Source organism: Crinia signifera, chromosome 6 (assembly GCF_055691185.1).
Source record: "Crinia signifera chromosome 6, ASM5569118v1, whole genome shotgun sequence".
In the NCBI taxonomy this organism is placed as follows: Eukaryota; Metazoa; Chordata; class Amphibia; order Anura; family Myobatrachidae; genus Crinia; species Crinia signifera.
In genome coordinates, this window is record NC_139222.1 from 178,405,258 (window position 1) to 178,428,424 (window position 23,167).

The 23,167-nt window shown below is 42.7% G+C and overlaps 2 protein-coding genes across 7 annotated transcripts in view; one reads left to right on the forward strand and one right to left on the reverse strand.

The window, feature by feature from the left end:
• Nucleotides 1-3,130: 3,130 nt before the first annotated feature.
• LOC146008702 (uncharacterized) lies at nucleotides 3,131-6,767 on the forward strand. 4 transcript variants are annotated; one of them, XM_083148267.1, is made up of 7 exons: nucleotides 3,131-3,230; nucleotides 4,319-4,432; nucleotides 4,612-4,723; nucleotides 4,902-5,025; nucleotides 5,720-5,778; nucleotides 6,189-6,300; nucleotides 6,488-6,767. In XM_083148267.1, exons 3-6 carry the CDS (start codon nucleotides 4,623-4,625, stop codon nucleotides 6,238-6,240), a joined length of 336 nt encoding a protein of 111 aa, XP_083004393.1. In that variant the 5' UTR covers nucleotides 3,131-3,230; nucleotides 4,319-4,432; nucleotides 4,612-4,622; the 3' UTR covers nucleotides 6,241-6,300; nucleotides 6,488-6,767. The 4 variants fall into 4 exon arrangements, with proteins under 4 accessions (XP_083004393.1, XP_083004395.1, XP_083004396.1 ...); XM_083148269.1 differs by having other exon boundaries at nucleotides 3,131-3,224; XM_083148270.1 differs by having other exon boundaries at nucleotides 3,131-3,216.
• Nucleotides 6,768-14,181: 7,414 nt separating this feature from the next.
• The window catches only part of TEX2 (testis expressed 2), a 70,206-nt gene continuing 61,220 nt past the window's right edge, over nucleotides 14,182-23,167 (reverse strand). For all 3 annotated transcript variants that reach the window (XM_083148274.1, XM_083148272.1, XM_083148273.1), the window contains exons 10-12: nucleotides 22,151-22,360; nucleotides 18,980-19,100; nucleotides 14,182-18,478 (exon numbers count right to left, since the gene is read on the reverse strand). In XM_083148274.1, coding sequence (XP_083004400.1) covers nucleotides 18,368-18,478; nucleotides 18,980-19,100; nucleotides 22,151-22,360 — 442 coding nt within the window. In that variant the 3' untranslated portion in view covers nucleotides 14,182-18,367. The remainder of the gene's footprint in view (nucleotides 18,479-18,979; nucleotides 19,101-22,150; nucleotides 22,361-23,167) is intronic.

A 23,167-nucleotide genomic window follows, 5' to 3' on the forward strand; every position in this document is an offset into this window, starting at 1 on the left:
ATATTTTATTAATAACCTGCCTACTTAAGCATATAACACACGACTAATAAACTTCTGAAATGATAAATAATGGTACTCTTTACCTAGAACGGCGCCCATCACGACCATCGCGACCATCGAATGCACTAAAAATCGGGTGCGATGCGATGCCCGCGATGGCCGCGATTTCCCATAGGGACCAATGTTAAAAATGAGATTGGACCCGATTTTAGTGTTCAATGCCTCAATGCCCGCGATTTTTACATAGGAAACAATGTTAAATGGGCCACAGAGCCCAAATAGTCACTGTGAACTCTGAAATGACCCCCACAATTGTTAACGCCACCCCACGATCAACGTCAACCCGAAGCGTGGCGAGCGCAGCGACCCCGCGAGGGGCGGCGGTACGCGTCCTCCGACCTTTTCATGCCCCACTATCCACGTCGGCGTGGAGTTGAGAATAGAATAGTGTGGCGAGCGCAGCGAGCCACCGAGGCCCGAAGCGTGGCGAGCGCAGCGAGCCCTGTGAGGGGACGCGGATACCTTCACAGTTATACGCGTCCCCTCGCGGGCTTCACAGGTGTCCGTGGCGACGCGGACACCTGTGAAGCCCGCGAAGGGACGCGTTTACCTGTGAAGGTATCCGCGTCCCCTCGCGGGGCTAGCTGCGCTCGCCACGCTTCGGGCCTCGGTGGCTCGCTGTGCTCGCCACACTATTCTATTCTCAACTCCACGCCGACGTGGATAGTGGGGCATGAAAAGGTCGGAGGACGCATACCGCCGCCCCTCGCGGGCTCGCTGCGCTCGCCGAGCTTCGGGTTGACGTTGATCGTGGGGTGGCGTTAACAATTGTGGGGGCCATTTCAGAGTTAAAGGGCACTATTAGGGCTCTGTGGCCCATTTAACATTGTTTCCTATGGCCAAATCGCGGGCATTGAGGCATTTAACAGTAAAATCGCGGTCAATCACCGTTTTAACATTGATCCCTATGGGAAAATCGCGGGCATCGCGTCGCACCCATTTTTTATGTACCAGCGATGCCCCCGATTTTTTACCCCCGACGCCCGCGATTCCAATCGCGGGCGCCGTTCTAGGTAAAGAGTACCTAAATAATCCTTCTATTAAGTTGATCTTATTGGTGGCTTAGAGTTTACACACACATTGGATAAATTATTCATGTTATGTGGTAACTAAAATTTGTTACGGAGGGGAAAAAAATGAAACATTAACTAGCAAAACTTTATTGCAGCAACTCACAGCAGCTCACAATCTGCTAATTTTAAATATTCTTAAGGTACTTCCTCATCTTTACGGCCACTGCTTACGCCAGTTACGTTAGCTGCTACGTGAATCGCGATTGTCCCCTCACCATTGCTTCACCATGTTTCGGGCTAGGTGGCTCACTGTGCTTCGCTTGCCATAACATTACTAAAGGTAATAGATGGTGGCGTGGACCCCGAAAATAACCCTCGCGGCTTGCTATATGCTATGTAAGTTACGTAACATAAGCGATGGCCGCAAAGATGAGGAAGTACCATTTTTAACTTGATTTTTAACAGTAGCAACAGGCTAATAACTTAATTTTTTTCTCTCTCTTCTCTCTCAAATGAAGTCTGTATCATCACCGCACAGATGCACTAAGCTTCAAAAGTGATAAAATGGAGAGTGATAAACCACCATCCAATCAGCTCCTGCCTCACATTTTTTAAACACAGTCTGTGACATGGCAGGTAGGAGCTGATTGGCTGGAGGTTTATCACTCTCCATTTTATCACTTTTGAATTTTAGTGCATCTGGCCCAGTGTGTGTTACTGTTTTGTATGTTTTTTTAAGTTGTCTATGAATATAAAACAAGGAGTGAGCTGGCTGCCGAAAGCAGTGACAGCACCACACAGTGACACACAAAAAAAAAAACATTGGAAAATTGAGAAAAACATCGGGGGAGTAATGTAGCGATGTTGAAGAAACATTGGATCCTTAACATTGCAGGGTTAAACATTGAACATTTAAAGCATAAATCCGATGTTACCGATGAAACATATGATTACCCATCCCTAACTTCTATTAGGACAATGGCCAGGGACTAGCCCCAGCAATATCCCCCAGCTATTGGTTAAAGGTAAGAGACCCTAAAACATGGAAGTTTATGGGTGACTAGGTGTCAGGCAGAAGGAGCTGGCTACTACTCTGGGATAACAATTAGGAACGGCCATCGTCCATAGTTGTTCCATAATCATTGTGCTGTAGAATAGTTTTGTCATCGATGGGGGTGAACCAGATGGTTTCACTCCATTGTTTCCACAGCATAACCAAATAGTATCCCCCACCCCAAGGTGTCAGGGCATGGAGCATAGCTCCGCCCCTTACACATGTGAAATCTGACACCAGGTTCTGATCGGCCCACAGGTCACAGAAAGTTGGTGGTAAAGGTAAAAGGCAAAGCATCAATGGTCATCCACAACATAGTATTTATTTATAAACAGTTTCTTATATAGCGCATACATATTCTGCTGCACTTTACATAGAATATTTGAACATTCACATCAGTCCTTACCCCCAGTATGCTGCAATTGAGGAGTCGGACCATTTGTGTCATCAACATCGATAATAACCATCGATGGTGATCACAATGATTGCCATCCCTTGTATAGTTTCGCACGTGTGTAACCCGGTTTTATTTTGCACATGTGAAAAACAATATATTTTTTTTCTGTATAGAATTCTTTTGATACGATGGACACCATCGCATAGAAATATTCGATGGCGAAAGCCCAGCCATCATTTGATGGTGGGCTTCCTATGTCCATCCTTTTACTCTGTGTCTGTAACAGCAGGAAGCGGGCGCTGGGCCGGGGGCCCAGACTCTGCTGCTGACATAGGTGTGTGACCTGTGTGCACCCGCAGCACAGCACACAGTTCACAGTTCACACACCACAAGCTATCACGGTGACTCGCACATTGATGACTGGATTAGCAAAGCTGCCTTCCCTTGCCGCAATGGCTGATAGGGGTAGAGGGCGGCGCAGGACGACCCGAAAAGGGTGAGAGGGGGAGGGAACTGTCTCCTAGTTTCTAATGGATTGGTCGACGGACGACCAACCACCTATCTACAGGGTAGCGTCACTGCACCGGAAAGGGAGGGGAATGGTGTGGGAGGCGATAAGGCGCAGGAGGAAGGAGGGAGTGACCACGTGCAGAGCGAGCCCAGGGGCAGGAGCCTCGTGGAGCGGCCGGCGGGTGAGCGGGTCAGTGTGAGTGCCGTGCTGTGAGCACGTCTTGTTTCTCTCTTTCTTTTTCTTTCTTTCTCTCTTTCTTTTTCTTTCTCTCTCTTTCTTTCTTTTTCTTTCTCGGAACCGGGGTTTACATTAATAGCCCGTCGGTGACACAGCTACTACCCCTGAGCAATGATTGTGGGTGATCGAACACTCACCAATGTGTGTGTCTTACAATGTAGAAGATACTGTGTAATACAGAGTAGTGCTTGGTACATGCCAGGTGTAGGGATGGACATCGGAAGCTTTCTATCAAATGATGGTTGGACTTTTCACATCGACTCTTTTTTTGTTGCGGTGGTCACTGACCATCGCATTAAAAGGACTTCGGATGACAAAAATTCATGATTGGCTTGTGTGCAAAAAAATATATAAATATATATATTATGCACGCACCCCGGCTGAAGTCTTCATTAGTACTGTGGAGTGCCGGTCCTCTGGTCTCCCTTTCGCAGCTGGGCGAAAGGGGGACAAAACTCCAGAGGCAGGGCACGGCATTTGTCGAGCCCTGGGGTAGATTTATTAAGCTCGGAATAAAGGGTTTGGTCTTTATCACAGGCCAATCATATCCCACCTGTCATTTTTAAAATCAAGCCTGTAAAGCGGTGTACACATGGTGCAATACTTGGCCGGTGATATAGCACCAGCCACACGTTCACTTCACCGAGCTTAATAAATCTGTCCCAGAATGTGCTATGCACAGTGGGACCTTTTATCAACAATTTCATGTGCCATATCCAACTTGTAAAGAATGAACTTCAACAAAGATTGCCAGCAGATCGAGCACAGTGGGGACCAGATCTACAGCTGATGCATTGTTAAGTAGAGTCCAGTCTCACCATTGGGGCTTATTGGCAACAACTCAGACAGTTAGGGGCATGTTAAAATGTCAATGACTAAAAATTGTGAAGCAGCATAATAATGATGATGAATAAGTGCGTTAGACTTCTGATGCTGATGAAGTCACCCTATGTATCTGATGCTGCTCTGAGTGGTTAGAATGTTGCTATTGCTGGCTTGTATAGAAACATTTTTTTTGTTTTTTATTTGCATTTATTTTGTTCTAGGGTGACCATTTATGCTATGGTCTTCTGGAATGGGGAAAAGAATGGGCTTCGTGCTTCACCATGGTGTTCAGTACTTCAAACATATCTTGCAACCTTTGCTGACACTTGACATTGGTGAGTTAAAATGTCAGTAACTTCAACAACTGTGAAGCAGCATAATGATGATGAATAAGTGCGTTAGACTTCTGATGCTGATGAAGTCACCCTATGTATCTGATGCTGCTTTGAGTGGTAAGACTCTAATTCTGCCATTTATAGAAACATTTATTTAATCTATTTATTTTGTTTCCTAGGGTGACTGTTTATGCCATGGGCCTCTGGAACGGGAAAAGAGAATGGGCTTGATGCTTCAACATGGTGTATGGGACTTCAAACACATCTTGCAACCTTTGCTGAAACTCGCCGGTGAGTTAAAATGTCAGTAACTGTGAAGCGGCATAATGATGATGAATAAGTGCGTTAGACTTCTGATGCTGATGAAGTTACTCCTTATAGCTGATGCTGCGTTGACTGGTTACACAGGCTCCAATAATGCATCTTTGAAACTATTTTTTTTTTATATATTTTTTTATTTGTGTTCTAGGGTGAAAAAAATGTTCCAGTCATTGTTACTCCATAATATGCATGATCTGACATGTGAAGATCTTGAAAGACCAGTTACATGCTGTATATACAGAGTCTTTTTAAAAAGATGGTACCTGATTTATGTAAGTTTTAAGTCAATAACTTCAACAATTGTGAAGCAGCCTAATGATGATGAATAAGTGCGTTAGACTTCTGATGCTGATGAGGTCACCTTATGTATCTGATGCTGCTCTGAGTGGTTAGACTGTATCATGTTGCCTTGTGTAGAAACAAACATATTTTATATATTTAATATATGGATTATTGGACAAACGGCAACTAGACTGACAGGATGAAAGGTCGACGGGTCTTTCACTTTTTTTTCTTAACTGAATTTCGGCAGTCGACATGGAGACTGAAACAAACATAGCACAGTGTCCCCTCGTATGGTTTGCTACGGGGCCTTGCTATGCTTGGCACACTATTTTAGGTCTCCCACCATGCCCCTAGTGGATGGTAGGGCATGAAATACCACCTGTAGGCTCATAAAAAAAGTGAAAAACCCTGTGTAGACCATATCCCAATGAGTGTGCCGGTATTTACACTGTTGGAAATATTGGCACACATTGACTACACCCTTATCCTGCAATAGAACTCGTTAATGTTAAATAGCCTACGTGCTTGAGAGGCACAGGGCCTACATAGAAGAGATCAGTGTTTAGTCATGGGTTGTGGAAGAAGAGTATTTACAGTATTTATCTGTGTGGAAATCTATAGTAATCAAGTGGGGTACAGCACCACCACTTCTAACCTAAGCATGACGCTGTCATTTTGTAGGTAGAGGTACATGATGCATCATCGGACCGCTGGAATCAGGATATTACGGCAGCTTTGAGGTAAATGTGGTGTACACACATAAGTAGCGTAGTAGTGGCGCCGGTTCTGGTAGAAATAGAATGTGCTATGCACAGTGGGACCTTTCTTATCAGCGGTTTCATGTGCCATATCCAACTTATAAAGTTTGCCAGCAGATCGGGCACAGCAGAGACAATATGTAGAGCTGATGCTTTGTTTAGCAGTGTCCAGTCTCACCATTGGGGCGTATTGGCCACATCTCATAGCCAGTTAGGGGCATGTTAAAATGTAATTGACTGTAAAAATTGTGAAGCAGCATAATGATGATGAATAAGTGCGTTAGACTTCTGATGCTGATGAAGTCACCCTATGTATCTGATGCTGCTTTGAGTGGTAAGACTCTAATTCTGCCATTTATAGAAACATTTAATCTATTTATTTTGTTTCCTAGGGTGACTGTTTATGCCATGGGCCTCTGGAACGGGAAAAGAGAATGGGCTTGATGCTTCAACATGGTGTATGGGACTTCAAACACATCTTGCAACCTTTGCTGAAACTCGCCGGTGAGTTAAAATGTCAGTAACTTCAGCAACTGTGAAGCAGCATAATGATGATGAATAAGTGCGTTAGACTTCTGATGCTGATGAAGTTACTCCTTATAGCTGATGCTGCGTTGACTGGTTACGCAGGCATCAATAATGCATCTTTTAAACTATTTTTTTTTTATATATTTTTTTATTTGTGTTCTAGGGTGAAAAAAATGTTCCAGTCATTGTTACTCCATAATATGCATGATCTGACATGTGAAGATCTTGAAAGACCAGTTACATGCTGTATATACAGAGTCTTTTTAAAAAGATGGTACCTGATTTATGTATGCAAATAAAATCAGAGCAGGATGTAGTTTCTCTACAGAGGGACTTTGAATAAACTGGTGGATTGGGTGGAGAAATGAAAGCTGGCAATAGTACTCAATCCCAAGTAGCTGCAAGGGCAAATAAAGTAATTGGATGTATAAAAAGGGGCATAGTGGCAAAATTCCCTTGTATCTATCTAGAAAGGCTAGCCAGTTTAGAAAAGAGGTGTCCAAAGGAGAACGGATTACTATACACAAATACATTAAAGATCATATTGAAAACATCAATCGGAAAATCTTACCCTAATGACTGTACAAAGGACATGCGTTCAAAGTGAGAGGTGAAGTTTTGCAATGGAAGGATTTCTTAACATTAAGGGCAGTTAAAATAATACATTGGTAGGGAAGATTGTAATGGCAAACTTAGTTGATATGTTTAACCCTTTGAAGTGCAACATCTAGTCTGGCTCAACAGCCTAATAGTGGGTGTACACGGTGCGATTTTTGCTTGCTATTTGATCGGGATTGAATGGTATGCAAAATGCATTAAATGTGACTATAGTACAGATCTATACTATAATCTTGCCGGGCAAGACTATTCTTTTATTAGATTTACAGTACACTGCAGTGTGTGTTGGGATTTAATCTGCATCGAATGTAGAAAAACCATTCAATTTTGCTTCTAGAAGCAAAATAGTGCATATCTCAGTGTTTACCCTCTATTAGCGGATCCAATCAGAAACATTAAGATTGGTCAACATTCAATGTAGACCATTTTTAATAATATAAATTACAACTGAAACCACTGTTTAAATTGCAAAAAATAAAAAAATTAAAATTGTTTGCGAAAGGTTAAGAAATGTTAGACAATTTTGGTGGAAGAGTATTGAGGGTTATAATCATTAAATGTATTGTAATGGAAACAGGACAGCCATCTCTGGCCATTAGTATTTCTGGATTGAAAATGGTTCATTGTGTCATCTAGATAATTTCCAAATAAAAGATGGTGTCGAGTTTTGAAATGACACTGCTATATCTTCAACTCAATAAGTTTGGATTGTGAATTGTAACAATATACAGCTTTGAAATTGGGTCTATTTTTTGACATGCCCTGTATTTGACTTCTGTTCTGTTTTACTTTAAAAAAAATGTATAAATAAAATAATCCCAAATCATAATCTCAGCACCTGTGGATTGCCCAGTTTGTGAAGTCTATGGCCAAAACCTGTATTGTTAAGGTAATTTTCATTCTAGCACTCTGTAAAATAATTGCAGGGTCTCCAGGGAGGAGACACTGCAATGATTTTACAAGGCGCTAGATTGAATACTACTGTTAAGGAATGTTGGACAATGTTTGAGACCCATTGTGCTGGACTTTCACCTATGAGTCCTTTCATATAAAAATGATCTGTAATGTTCTAAAATTATGGAATGTACATCATTGGAGTTAGTCTGCTAATTTAATTCTAGTAATCAGTTTAAAGCAGGTATGTCTAAAGTCAGGCCCAGGGGCCAATTGCAGCCCGTGATGTCACTTCACGCAGCCTCCAGTCAGAAGCGGGCGGCTGACATGGGACGCACGGGACTCTAGAGGTGGGATCCTGGCGAGGACGCCTTTACCTTGCTGTCTGCATTAGTGAGGGGATGCTGGTTGCCACTGTGAGATGTTTGTCATCTTTTAGATGAGTATGTGTCACACTCCTACAATTATATTTCACCCTCCACCGTGATCAGTGACAGCAGTGTGCGAGGAGCAGCAAAGGGGAAGCTTGCTCCCGTAATATGCGGAGTGGAGAAGGGTGGCGGGAGCCCAAGCGTCTGTCTCCTGCAGGGGAATATACAGTGAAGGGAGGCAGTATGTGGTACATTCAAAGAAGAAGGGGGGGGGGGGTACATACAGCGAAAGAGAGGCAGTTTATGGGAATATACAGTGAGAGGGGCACATATAGTGAATAGGGGCATGCTGGGGGACATACAGTGAATGGTGAAATACAGAGAAAGGGAGTCAGGCCATATACAGTGAAGGAGGGGCATACTGTGAATGGGGCAGAGTGGGGGACAAAGTGAATGGGGGCAGGCTGGGGAAAATACAGAGAAGGGGGGGTCAGGCAGGGAATATACAGTGAATGGGGGCAGTGGGGGACCATTCTGATGTGATTAATGGTTCAAAGAATGTCAGGCTGAATAGTTGGCCCCCGCACATCTTCACATCACCATATCTGTCCCTCTGCAATAAATTTTAAACCCCTGGTTTAAAGGGTATTCTTGCCTTCCCCATCGCCTTTGTGTAATGATATAGGTATGAACGTGGATTCGAGTGATTTAAACTATAAATCGTTGTAGTAGGCCAACTGATGATTATGGCTATTGATATCAGTGGTGTGTACCCAGCTGAAGTAACGCAATCTTGATGCAGTCATGTTAGTGGAGCAATAAAACGCTAATAACCTAATATACTTAACTCAAGCTAATGTGGATGTAACATTTACATTTGTGTTGATGGACTGCTTATTATAGGACAATACTGTTAAATAATTGTAATACAAAGCTGGAATGGAAGCATCATCTCACGACTATTCTTTCACAACCAGCCTCTGAGTTGTCAATATTACACAGAGCTACAGTAAGTAGTGGCATATATATACACACACACAGTAGGAATCTTGTGCACAAACCTTTCTGGCAATACAGCTAGTGGTCTGGGAACAGGCAAAGTATAGCATTTAATGCCACTCACTGTGGCCGGTGAGGGGGTTAAACAACGAGGATCACATAAAACCAGTGATCCTCACGGTTTTACCCCCTCGCCCTATTCAACGTTCCGGGGGAATCCTTGCCGTCCATTTCCCCAAACAGAGAGACCTGTGGCTAATGCAGCGAACCTGCTGTATTTAGCCGCGAGTCTCGCTGCTTCTGCAGTCGCATAAGCCGATTCCCCCTTGCTCAAAAAGCGGAGTGAGGGGGAATTGGCGTATGAGGGGGGTGAGTTGAATACTGACAGGGTAAGTGGTGACAGCGAGCAGGAAGCCCAAAATGTGAATGTATCCAACTTCAAGAATGGCATTTTCACCTACTTAACCTAAAAATATAAATGTCGCTGGTTGTTTTGACCTGATTTCAACTGTGTTCGATCCAGTGATGTTGATGGGATGCACAAGAACATTTATATAATGAGTCATGGCTATTCCTGGAAAACATTAGCATGGTGACTTGTATACAGGTACATCCTTAGTCATAAACACACAGAATATGCAGCATATTGGAATTGGCATACATTGCTTGTACATTCTATTTGCATCACTATACAACTAACTATTTTAATGGAAAAAAGTTGCACAAAGAGCATCTGGGGCTATAAAGGCAAGGCATGGCCTGACTAGAAGGGCTGAGTAACTCACATGGGGTCAGATGAACACTTCTGCATTTATGAGGTACTGTAGATGAGAGAGGTAATTAGCCATTTACTCCTTAAACACAGAAATAAATTAATTCATTAAATCATTTTGATTCAACACATTTATCTGTGGTCCATTTTCTGGTATCTAGGAGTAGATGGTTAGTTTTTGCTCACGTTCCAATGGTGGTCACTGGTACAATGGGTATAGGTGGAGTTCCGGCGACACAGGGCACCAAGGGGTTAAGACTTCTTCAGTGCAGTCCAGGGGCTCCTCCTCCCCATACCCTGCCCCCCAGGCCTCAGTTTTTTCTTGGTGCCTGGGAGAACTGGTCACCGAGGTGGGCTCTCAGCCCTTTTTAAAGCATTAAGGCTTTCCTTTATTATTTTATTTATTTTACTTTCACTTTCAGCAGCCGCCGCCGATGCAAGCTCCGACTCCCGTGCGGCTGCCGTACTGGACTCGACGCACAGACCCGCCAGCCCACCACCTCCATTACAGGGTAAGCGGGTCCCCGTTCACCACGGACTGCGACTGATTGGACCTGTCCGGTGCGGTAACGGCGGGGATTACTCCCGGAGAGGCGTTACAGCCACGGGCGAGGGGCTATCATCCGGTGGTCCTGGCAGTGGTGCCCTGCTGTCGCAGCTCCCCACTAGACCACCAGGGATGTGGGCTGATTGGGGGCCATTATCAGTCCCTGGATGTTTCCAGGAGGGGGGCAGATGTCACTTCCCAGATCCTGCCCTACCCCCCTCAGCAATGGGGCCTTTCATATTCTGTGTGTTTATGGCTAAGGATGTACCTGTATACAAGACACCATGTTAATGTTTTCCAGGAATAGCCATGACTCATTATATAAATGTTCTTGTGCATCCTATCAACATCACTGGATAGAACACAGTTGAAATCAGGTCAAAACAACCAGCAACATTTATATTTTTAGGTTAACTAGGTGAAAATGCCATTCTTGAAGTTAGATACATCTTCACATTTTGAGCTTCCTGCTCGCTGTCACCGCTGATCTTCATATCCCTGTCAGCAAGGACCATCAGAAATATATTTGGTTTGCAGTCCGGGACAAGCATTACAAGTTTAGAGCCCCTCCTTTTGGACTCTCCACTGCGCCCTGAGTCTTCACCAAGGTGATGGCAGCCACCCTCCAGCTCCAGGGGGTGTGTATTGTGCCATACCTGGATGATCTGCTTCTCTTGGCGCAGTCTCCAGACACTATCTTGCCATCTGCAGTTGACGATTTAAAGCCTTAAGTCCCATGGGTGGATCATCAATTGGAAAAAATCTTCCCTGGTTCTGGACCAGTCCATGATTCACTTGGGTGCACGTCTGGACTCAGAGGGTCTACCTGACACAGGAGACAGTGTCAGCATTGAGAATGCTCTTACAGGATTTCCTTCAGTATCACGGGGTCTCTCTTCACCTCTGCATGCGAGTACTGGGCAAGATAGTGTCTTGCTTCGAGATGGTGGCCCAATTCCATTTGCTCCCTCTACAGATGGAAATCCTCTGCAGATGGGATCGATCGACTGACAAACCCTAAGGTCAAAGACTTGTTTTTCCCAACGGGTACGCGCATCGTTGACTTGATGGCTCCACTCTCTGGCCAGTATTCAATGCTCCCGATTCATAGTTTGTTTTGGCGAACCGGGCTGTTTTCACTCCTTGCACAAGGATTATCCATTCAACGTGGAGTTTTGAGCTGTTCCGTCACCTGTTTCAAGGCGTGTGTTCAGTGATTGTGTCGGATCGGTTTCTATTCAGTTTTTTTATTTGTTTTATACGTCCTCACGCTGAAAATCTGATTCACCCTATTCAATGCTCACTGTTAGCCGAAAGCGACCAGTGAATGCCGGCCAGTTCTCCGTTTTATGCTCGCTGCAATTCGCTAGTGTATTCAATGCTAGGATGGAGAACTGCTTTCTCCCTGATTTTTGCCATGATTCACCGTTCTGCATTCGACATATTTTTAAAGGTGAACTGGAAAGTGATCTTTTAAAACAAAGGTTTTTATTTTTTAGTGTAAAAAAAAAAAAAATCTGATTTTTTTTTTCTGTTAAGATGCTATTTTTATTCATGTGCACATTAATATATAATTAATTTTTTACATTTTATAAATTATTATTATTTTTTTTTTTACACATTCGCCAGCAGGGGGCCGGGAGCCGCCCATTAAATATTCATATATTCACTTCACACTGGTCCCGGCTTATTAAGAGCGGGGCCAGTGAAGCGGCTCCCTACCCCTGTCCCGTCAGCTCCCCCCAGGGGGAAGGGGGGGCAGCTTCTACCACCTTTGTCCTCGGGAGCCCTCCTTCTCCCCCACAAATTCTGGGGCAGGCAGGAAGGCTTACATCTCCCTGCCTGCCGCAGGGGTTAAAATTCGCCATCAGGGGCAGTGAGCCCCTGCGGCGTTGAATAGGGCGACAGGGAGGGCTGGTAGCGAATGCTGCAGCCTTCCGGAACCCTGCGAATGTGCAGCGAATCCTAAACAGGATTCGCTGCACATGGTGAAAAATCACATTGAATACTGCCCTCGGACTCTAACAAGAGGACGCCCATTTGTAATTCTACACTGGCTTCTCCTCACAAAGGACGCCAGTCTGAGAGGCTGGGGAGCTGTCCTGGATGGTCATTAATTTCAGGGAGGTTGGTCAAAAGAGGAATCGAGCCTTCCCATCAAGGTTCTAGAACACAGGGCGATTTTTTGGACCCTTTGGCAAGCACACCATCTCATACAGGGACAGGCGTTCAAAGTACAGACGAACAAGGTCATAGCAGTGGCTTACATCAACCACCAAGGAGGCACTCAGAGCAGAGGGTTCATGAAGGAAGTCGCCCGAATCTTAACTTGGGCGGAAAGTCACCTTCTGGCTCTCTCTGCGGTCTCCATACCGGGCATAGGCAATTGGGAGGCTGATTTTCTCAGCCACCAGGACATTCAGGCGGGAGATTGGATGCTTCACCCGGAGGTCTTCAGTTCGCTGGTCGACCGCTGGGGCCCTCCCCAGATCGACTTGATGGCCTCACCTCTGAATAGTCACATCCACTGCTTCGGTTCCTACACCAGGGATCCAGACGCTTTTCTAGTAGACGCCCTGTCTATGTTTTTCCTCCGGTGCCTCTGCTGCCTCGGTTCCCCTGGCGCCTCAGGCAGGAGTCTCTGGTGGCCATTGTCATTACTCCCAATTGGCCGAGGACGTAGTGGTTCTTGGATCTACAGGGTCTGTCCATAGCACCCCCATGGCCCCTACCCCTGCGCCCGAACCATGTCACACAGGGTCCCTGTTGCCACCCGGATCTGAAGAAACTGGCTTTGACGGCCTGGCTCTTTAGACCTTGATCTTGAGGGCAAAGGGTTTCTCCCAGAGTGGGGTTCTCACCATGATCGCGGTCCGCTAACCCGTGTTTATTTCCAGGTGTGGCGGGCTTTATCACCATTGGGGAGGAGGAGGAGCCCCTGGGCTGCACTGAAGAAGTCTTAACACCTTGGTGCCCTGTGTCACCGGAGCTCCACCCATACCCATTGTGCCAGTGACCACTATGGTTTTCGCAGGTTTGTCTTACAGGTAAGACAAAAATCCCGTTATGTGCTCCAACCAGAAAGATATCTTGATTATACAGCAATATATTGAGTCTCTTCTAATATTGTTCTCTATAATGAGAACACGTATGTTTAACAGGTTAGTTTTTAGCAGTGGTGTAACAATAGCCCCCACGGGGGCTTGGTGATGCTGGATAGCTTGCTGGCATAGGGGTTTTTGATGGGAATGAAAACCTGCTCCTGCCTGCTAGCAATGAAAATATCTTTCTCATGCAGTTTTTATATTAACACTACTAGCTCTTAGCATAGCAATATTTGATGGTTAGACTGAACTGGCGTACTGAAGATGGCTCTGTATCAAATAGGAATATTAATCAAATATTGGAGAGCAGTAAAGTATAAACCAATTCAGTCCTGACTCTTCCTCCCCTCCAACATGTAAAATAACAGAAGCTGGTTATAGTAGTTTACCTTTCCTATATTTTTACATATCCACCAAAACATTGTACAATGGAGATTCTAAATATTTAATAAAACACAGTTTAAACTTTAGCAGGTGAAAATTAATGTTTCATATCACACATCTATTTATTTTTTTTAGTCCACATTAACTATAGAAAGAAAAACTTCAGAATGAGGATTTTCTTTGCTTTATTTAATAAAACAGCAAGCAGATTTTGGTTATCAACCAATTTTGACCAAGTGCAGCGTGAACACAGAATCAGAACAGCTGGCCATGTTAGTGCATAAAGTCTGAAGACCGTTAAAGGGCTTTGTGTGCACAATGAAACAGACAGATGAGACATCAACATTGACAAAAACCTGTGGAGCGGCTGATTATTAACTAACAAACAAACATGGAAACTTTCATATTTTAAGATTTTCCCAGGTGTCAAAAAACTGGACTGTGTCCTGGTGGAATCATTTCCTTGCAGGGTCCATACAGCCCATCCTCTTCATAATTCTTTATAGTGCATTGATAGGTTTGCTGTAAACTGAATGCTCTTAAGGAGGTGAAAGCACTACAAATATACATTTCATTCTTTTGTAATGGAAACATTTTTCTCCTGGTTAACTTGTTTGACATATGTTTAGACAATACAAACTTAACACATTTGACCAAATTAAAACCTCCTTTGTAATGTCTGCCAGAGCATGGGACCTTCAGCACCCAACTATGGGCCTGATTCAGCATGCAATCCCCCATCTGCCTTAGTTTGATTGACAGACAGGGTGTGGGGGGCAGCTGATGTTTCTGGATGGGGCAAGGCTAGGATATCCATCTCTGGATACTTCCAAGGAGCCTGCAGGAAATATCAAGACCATCAGTCCCCATGTTAATCCCAGACTGCAAATGCAGCAAGGAGGCATCTGACACCTACTCATACATTTGCATTTTTAGTGGATGCATTTGCAAATCTGTCCACTGCTGAATCAGACTTAGGGGGGTATTCAATGTTCGGGTCACAGCAGACGAGCTTGCTCGCCTGCCGTGACCCAGTCCCGTTCTCGGTCAGCTCGACCGAGAACATGCAGGCGGGATTCAATGTCCCGCCTGCAGCGGGGCGAGAAGGGGGCGTGGCCGCGAGTTGCGGCCGGGAAGTGACGAGCTGCAGCCGGCAGCTCGTCACTTCCCGGCTGTTCTCGGCAGAACGAGCCCGACAGCTAGAGATGTCGGGCTCGTTCTGACAGGAAACCCTGCGCAATGCTGTCGGGGAAGACAGCATTGAATAGGGCCCGTCGAGCATCTCCCCCACGGGAGATGCTCGACGGCGATTGAATCTCCCCCTTAATGTCCTAGTATAGCATTGTACATACTTGGGTAAGAATGGCTTCTTTTCCACTTCCATCCCTCACTATCACTCAGTGCACATGTTATAAAATGACACACTCAACAAAAACAGTTTAGAATTTGGAGTTATCACTGCCATAAAATATACTGTGTAAACTAACTATAAAAAGGAACATTTCATAAAAGAAGAAAAAACTTTTTTGGGGGGGCTGTAAAAATCCTCAAGATTGAGTTCCATTTTGACAAAACACATGTCACACTGCTGTCACCAGCTTTTAAAGTTAGGGGTAAATTCAATTGAGGGTGAAGGGAATGAAATGTTGGAAGTATCAGCCTAATTCAGTCAAAACTGCTTCTTCCTCATGACAGTGGTAGCCAACTCCAGTCCCCGAGAGCTACCAACAGTTCACGTTTTCCAGCTCACCTCGCAGGTACACAGGTGCACTCATTACTCACTGACACATTTTAAAAGATTCACAGGTGGAGCTAAATACTTCACTTGTGATTCTGTGAGGAGACATTAACTGTTGGTAGCGCTCGAGGACTGGAGTTGGCTACCTCAGCCCTATGAGGTAGAAAACACGAGCGAGATTCCGCTGCCGCAAATCCATTAGCTTTCAATTAAATTGCCTCCTATGTTGAAGACCACTTACCCTCAAAGATCAAGAATTTGGAACTCTATTTTATGCAGACTTGTATGTACAAAATATTTTTACAAATCTTTCAAGCATTTATAGCAACTGGAGTGCCATTACTATATTCCTTCTTCATATTACTGTTCACAGGTTGAAATAATCTAAACTGATTGTAGTATGAAAAGTGTTACACCTGTGCAAGGAAATCTTCAGTTTACTGCAAATTCTAGGGTACTGGAAAGGCCGCGACTAACCCACTAAATGCTGGACAGAACAGAGCTATCCAACAAGAAATACGTCAAAAATACAAACTGACGATCTACTCAATGGATGGCCAAAACATAACCAGTTTAAAGATTAATATATTAATTACATGTAGAGAACAAGAAAATATCTTATAAATTCACAAGCTCTAAATTAGAACGCACAAAATGAATGTTTAACACAAAATTAGAAAACATTTAAAAATATAGAGATATATATATAAAATAAATCCAGATAAAATTATTCTCAAATCTGACATCGCTGTAAACAAAATGTCAGCCGACAGGCGCAAAATAAACTTGGCAATTTTACCAGAACTCAAATGTGCAAAGTTGTAAGAAAATAATATATATTTCTGGGTGGGGGTGCCATGGCACCAGGCGAAAGGACTGGCTAGTGGGAGGTCATCTTGCCTCACACATTCAATGCAGTTGCACATGTCACTGCAAAATATTGATTGAGCATCCGAGAAATCAGGGAACAAAAAAAAAAAAAAGCTCTTTTGGGCCCCCTTTCCCCCATTAGAAGCTCCACAAACAGAAGATTACTCGTACTTGCTGGGCTAGATAGCGTTCACAAACTCTTCAGAAGACCATTAATTCAGCACGAGACTTTGCGATTGTACGTCACTATATAAAGCATCTTTTGCTCTTTCTATACATATCACACAAAAATAGCATTATACAATAAATAAAAATAATTACAGGAGTAATTCTCTAAACAAAGTTAAATCTTCATTTTAGAAGTGTAAATTAATGCTTCATCGGGTACAGATCACCAAAATATTATCTATTGTTGCAGCTTATTCCTTTATATAAGTTGTAATTGAAGCAGGCAGTGAGGTATTTTTTCCTAGGAAAAGATTTGGTCATTGTAGAAAAGTGAAGCAGACATTTAACATTCACTAGGACACCTGCAAGATGGTGATGCAATTATTAATGTGGTTTTTATTTCTGCCTATGCATCCGTTACAGTTTCCTTGTTTTCATTAAAGGGGAAACTTGCCACGCTTTGCTGCCAAAAACCTGTAAAAAGTGCTTATCGTTTCTAATTCTTCAAAGTAGTGCCTGTCTTATTGGTCAAAGCAGTGTGGTTAGCATCTATGCTACGTATACAGAGATTTAAGTTTTTGTACTAGTGCCGCAACATTCACCAAAACAACAGGATCATTTGCGCAGTTCTGCAATCTGTGCTTCCTCAGTGCCAGCGGCAGAATGTGCTGATCAGACTGATGACGTATGTTACTGGGCAGTGATAGAGACTGAAGACATCAACAGTTCATAGACCTAGAACGTACCGCAGGCAGAAAGAACCCGATTAGCCTATGTACCCAAATTATCCACCTGAAGTCTTAGAACCCCTCCAGAAATGAGCATTTTGTAATAGAACATTCAGCTGCTACTTCCCTGCGCTCTGATTTGTTTTGTAAACTAGAAAAAAATTAATTTGAACTTTTCCTCCAGTGGTCAGTAAGATCTAAGAGGGTGGACATCTTTCTCCACAATGAAAATCATTTTCTGGTTTCTCAACAATTGTGAAGATATTTGGCGCATACGGTCTCTAAACAGGTTACTCCCAGCGGAGAGTTAAAACAAGTGTGCTCATAACACACACACACACATGCTTTTACTGGATATATTTGGGGGACTTTCCTAGTCCTACAAATTTACGTTCAAAGTGACAAACAGAAAACCACTTTGCCGTCATTTCCTGCTCTGATAGATTGCTGGTAGTTTATAAACGTATTTTTAAAATAGAATTCTCTTATAAGTAAATTCAGCAGTTTCACAAGCCGCACTGATTTCTCAAGAAGGCAGTTCCTGTAGGAATAAATATTGAGAAAGAGGGACGAGATGCAGGCACATCTCTGTTCTGTTAGTGGGGGCATGATCGCTACTTATGACCAACAGAGTGATCAAGGCAAATAATTTCTCAGTGCTGTTTGCAGGAGTTTTCTTCCAAGAACAAATCATAAACACAGTCCCCTGCTTCCCTCAGATCCTGCACTGTTTCAGCTGTTCAGTGACACTGCTTCACTGATCCAGTGGGGTGATGTGAGATACACAGCACAGCTTACAACAGAATAGCAAATAAAAGTCTAATACTGTAAACAGCAGGGACTTCACATTTCAAGGGGCGTCCTCTGCCTCTGACTCAGCCTCTTTGTAGGAACGGGGATCCATGGCAGAGTGCATAATGGTCACATAAACATCATCCATGTTTGGCATGACAAATATTTTCTGCAATTCAGAGAGAGAAAGAAAAAAACACTCAATTACATATGATATAGCATGTTCAAATATTTAACCCTGCGGTGCCTGAAGTGGTTCTGCAGGATGTGTTGTTTCACATGTTGGCCAATGTTGCATGTGCATAAACATAGCACCTTTTGTCATCTAGCTCTTGAAAATTGGGTTTTATATCTTGTAGCATCATGTTGTTTCATTGTGGATCTCCCATTATAGCATTTTATGGGAGAATATCAATATTATTACCATGGATACCATTGGCCAAATGTAATAGCCCCTGAGTTCAGTGGCCATGCGGGATGCTGGCCAAAATCATGCCTTGTAATTGATTGCCCCTTTAAAATAAAACTGCAAGTTCACCTGGCATCCCGCCCGCTGAATTTGGAAGCCAATACATTTGGCCACGCCCAAAAAAAAAAATGTCATATGTTATTATTTATATGTATGATGTGGATAGCTCAATATATCAGTGTAGGGAGGATGCATCTTTACCTGGAATTCCTGCTCCAGCTTCTTTTCAATCCACTCAGTGACATGAGCAAGAGTAACCTCCCTCTCTCCGAGCTTTGGTCGAGCTTTCAGCTCCAGGTGTGGTGGCGTCCGGAACCCGTACCTTATGGGGAGGACAAAACACGTGAGCTCAGTATATGTAAAGACATTGCTTGTACATGATTAGGGGCCAGATGTACTAAGCTTCAAAAATGATAAAATGCGGAGTGATCAACAACCAACCAATCAGCTCCTGTCTGACATTTTTCAAACACAGTCTGTGACATGACAGGTAGGAGCTGGTTGGCTGGTTGTTCTCACTCTCCATTTTATCACTTTTGAAGCTTAGTTTTATAGCATCTGGAGAGCCACATGTGGAATACATGTGGTCTATATACTTTACTTTACTAGAGGTTGTCATTTATGTAGTGTAAAATGATCTATGATCTCACTGCATCTTTTCTTGTGTATGTAGACCTTGATATCTGCCCAGGGACTTGGCTTGTAAATCAGAACAGTCATTTGCACGGGCTGAAGAGAGTATTTCAATGAAGCGAGGGTGTTCCTAACAATCTACGAAGATGGCGCAGTGAGATTATTGAAAGGGGATAGAGCAGTGGTTCCCAACCCTGGTCCTCAAGTACCCCCAACAGTACACGTTTTCCAGGTCACCCGGCAGGTGCACAGATTATTCAGGCACATTTTAAAAGATCCACAGGTGGAGCTAATTATTTCACTGATTCTGTGTGGAGACCTGCAAAACATGCACTGTTGGGGGTACTTGAGGACCAGGGTTGGGAAGCACTGGGATAGAGGATGGGAATTCATTTCTAGCTGCATTTCTATGTCCACCTCATAGATGGATTTAAAGTTTGTGCCAGTTGAAAAGTGGAAATCTTTAGGTCTCTTGGCACACCTGTTAATATATCCATCTGTCTGCGCTTTATAAATGAGGTCCATTCATTTTTACACTGTTAGGTCACTCCTGTTTTATCATCTGTTTGGTAGCTGACTGGACAAACACTAAATAAGGGTACATATGGGACTTTCCTTAGCTTTCAATCAAATAAACCACAGAAATCAGGAGAGAGTTATTTTTTGATTATATGTGCAACATACTGAAAGCCCTCAATATACAGGTTTTCTACCTACTAAGGCAGCAGTTTCTCATTATTATTAATTTACTGATATTTCTCAACATAAAAAGATATTAAATCAACAGCTTCATTCAAAACAGCTATAGGGACAGACCAAGCCTTAATTGAGATTATGTAATATGTAACTGTGGCGTCTGCTATTGCAATATGGTGCTCATGTATACACACCCCTGCTTACGTGATGCTAAGAAGTTACGTGTTAGCAATTCATTTGCCTGAGAAATAAGCAACAACTACTTGCAATGAACACACACTGGATTTAGCAAAGGGCCTCTGTTTCTGTGACTAAGATTACTGTAATTATATATATATATATATATATATATATATATATATATATATATATATATATATATATATATAAAACAAATTTACAATGGATGGCCGGCACTCCAAACAGCTGAGCAATAGGGCCGGGTGCCCTCCCAGGGGGAGAGAGAGAGACAATCTCACTCCGATATACAGATGCAGCACGGGTGGCACTCCAGAAATAACGACAATCAGACAAGTGTCAAATTACCAACGTTTCAAATGTTATATTAACATTTTTCATCAGGGTGATTAAAAATGTTAATATAACATTTGAAAAGTTGGTAATTTGACACTGGTCTGATTGTCGTTATTTCTGGAGTGCCACCCGTGATAGATATATATATATATATATATATATATATAAAGAGCAAAGAGAACCGGCACTCAGGTATCCAAAACTGCAACTGCCCCGGGTGCCAACTACTGGTATTGGTAGAAGAATGCAATAAGTGTCACTCCAGGGGACTTTAGTAAAGCAATTTTATGTTGCAAAATGTAGCAAAGGAGAACAAGTTACATGTTCAAATAGGTCGACGTTTCGATACCATTAGGTATCGTCTTCAAGACAGCATGTAACGAAGTATAACATCAAGGTACAGATGTACCTTGATGTTATACTTCGTTACATGCTGTCTTGAAGACGATACCTAATGGTATCGAAACGTCGACCTATTTGAACATGTAACTTGTTCTCCTTTGCAACATAAAATTGCTTTACTAAAGTCCCCTGGAGTGACACTTATTGCATATATATATATATATATATATATATATATATATATATATATATATATATATATATATATATATATATATATATATATATATATATATATATATATATATATATATATATATATATATATCCCAAAAAGACACGTCACTCCGGGTCTGGTAAACTCAAAACGTAGTTTTACTGGTGACACCAGTAAAACTACGTTTTCATTTTACCAGACCCGGAGTGACGTGTCTTTTTGGGATCGCTGTGTGTGGTCAGGGTTCCCCTGACTATTGGACGAGCACCCGGGCAAGCTATATTGATTACACTGGTGGGCAGTGCCGGATCATGTGGAGATATATATATATATATATATATATATATATATATATATACATATATATATACACAAACACACACACACACACACACACACATACATACATACATATACACACACACACACACACACACACAATAGATTATGCTGCCGCTAAGTAATCTGTTAAAAAAAAAAACAACTATGATATACTTCTCTCTCGGACTGAGATTATTATGATTATTAACACTTTTCCATATAGAACAGCAAATTCCATTGCTGCGCTATATAAATGTGAATAGAATACAAAAATTGGACCAGCTCACCTTAGAGCCTTTGCATGCAGTTGAACGATGACCACTCACATATAAGGCAATACGTATCATCATACAACTGCATATTACAACTAGAACTATAAACTGCATATTGCAACTAGAACTATGGCCAGTTGTATACATTCCAGTAAGGGGTATAACGGCCCATTAATTATAGTTTTCATTTTATTCATTGGTTGCCTAAAATGTAGAATTCTAGGTACTGTCGATTTTGAAGTGTCATTTAAGTTGGATTAAATATTAATTATGTTTGTATGAGCAGGGTATAGGGCCCTCCGCTCCAACCTCTATGTCTGTCTGTTTTACAGTTTGTTCTTTCAGTGTTGCTCTTACCATATCCGGTCAGTAGGTGGCGGTGGAATGTTTATTGTTAGTGTTCCTTTACACTCTTGTACCTCCACGGTCAACAGGAGTGGTGTATTTGATACCTCCTCAATTTTCTTCTTTATAAATTCTGTCTCTGTGGCTTTTTGGAAATATTTGGATTTTGTGATTTTGTCCACAAATCTCATTATCTTGCTCGTCCGATGTGGTCCTGCATACCTGTTAGTATATATAGTTGTATAAATATTTCAGCCTTATGAAATCATTAATTAGAAAGAACACGGAATGGCATGATAGTGTTATCTATAATGATGCAGAAGTTCTTGACCAATGGGAAGATTGGGGTGCAAGGATGGTTCTTTATAAATACATAATAGATATTCTAGTTTTGAGTATTGCAATGATGTAAATGCAACTAAAGTAAATTTTGCACTGCACTCCACCAGCTCAGACCCGGCAGTGATTGGATCTCATTTTATACTTTCAATAGGATGCATTTTGCACCTCTCAGCAGAGAAGTATATTTCTAGGCAAGTTATGGGCACCACCATCATCATCCTCCTACTTTATTTATATGGTGCAACATGGGTTCCGCAGAATAAATCCCTTCCTGATGTTCCACCATTTTAATAATTTAACTCAAGCACTAAATTAAGCTAAATCAAGCAAAATCAGGATAAAACTGGAGAGTGATAATAAAGGGGTAGGATGTAAGATTCTTATACATTGCACCTCTTCAGACTTTTCAACCTATCCACACACTTAAGGTGGACATAGATTGCTGCGACTTCTTGCAGCAGTGTAGAGCCCATTCGATCCCCCTTGAAGGTCCTGGGTAGCAAGCTTGCATGTGATACATAGCATGTGGTGCTTTGACATGTAATATTTTGCATGGGACCCCATTCCCCACTGCCTGGAAGGGGTCCAAGTCTGAGGTCGGACGTGCAGCAGGGACGATCTCAGACAGTGATGCGAAGGGGACCAGGCATTGGATCGGTTGTCAAACTCATCGATTTGGACACTTTT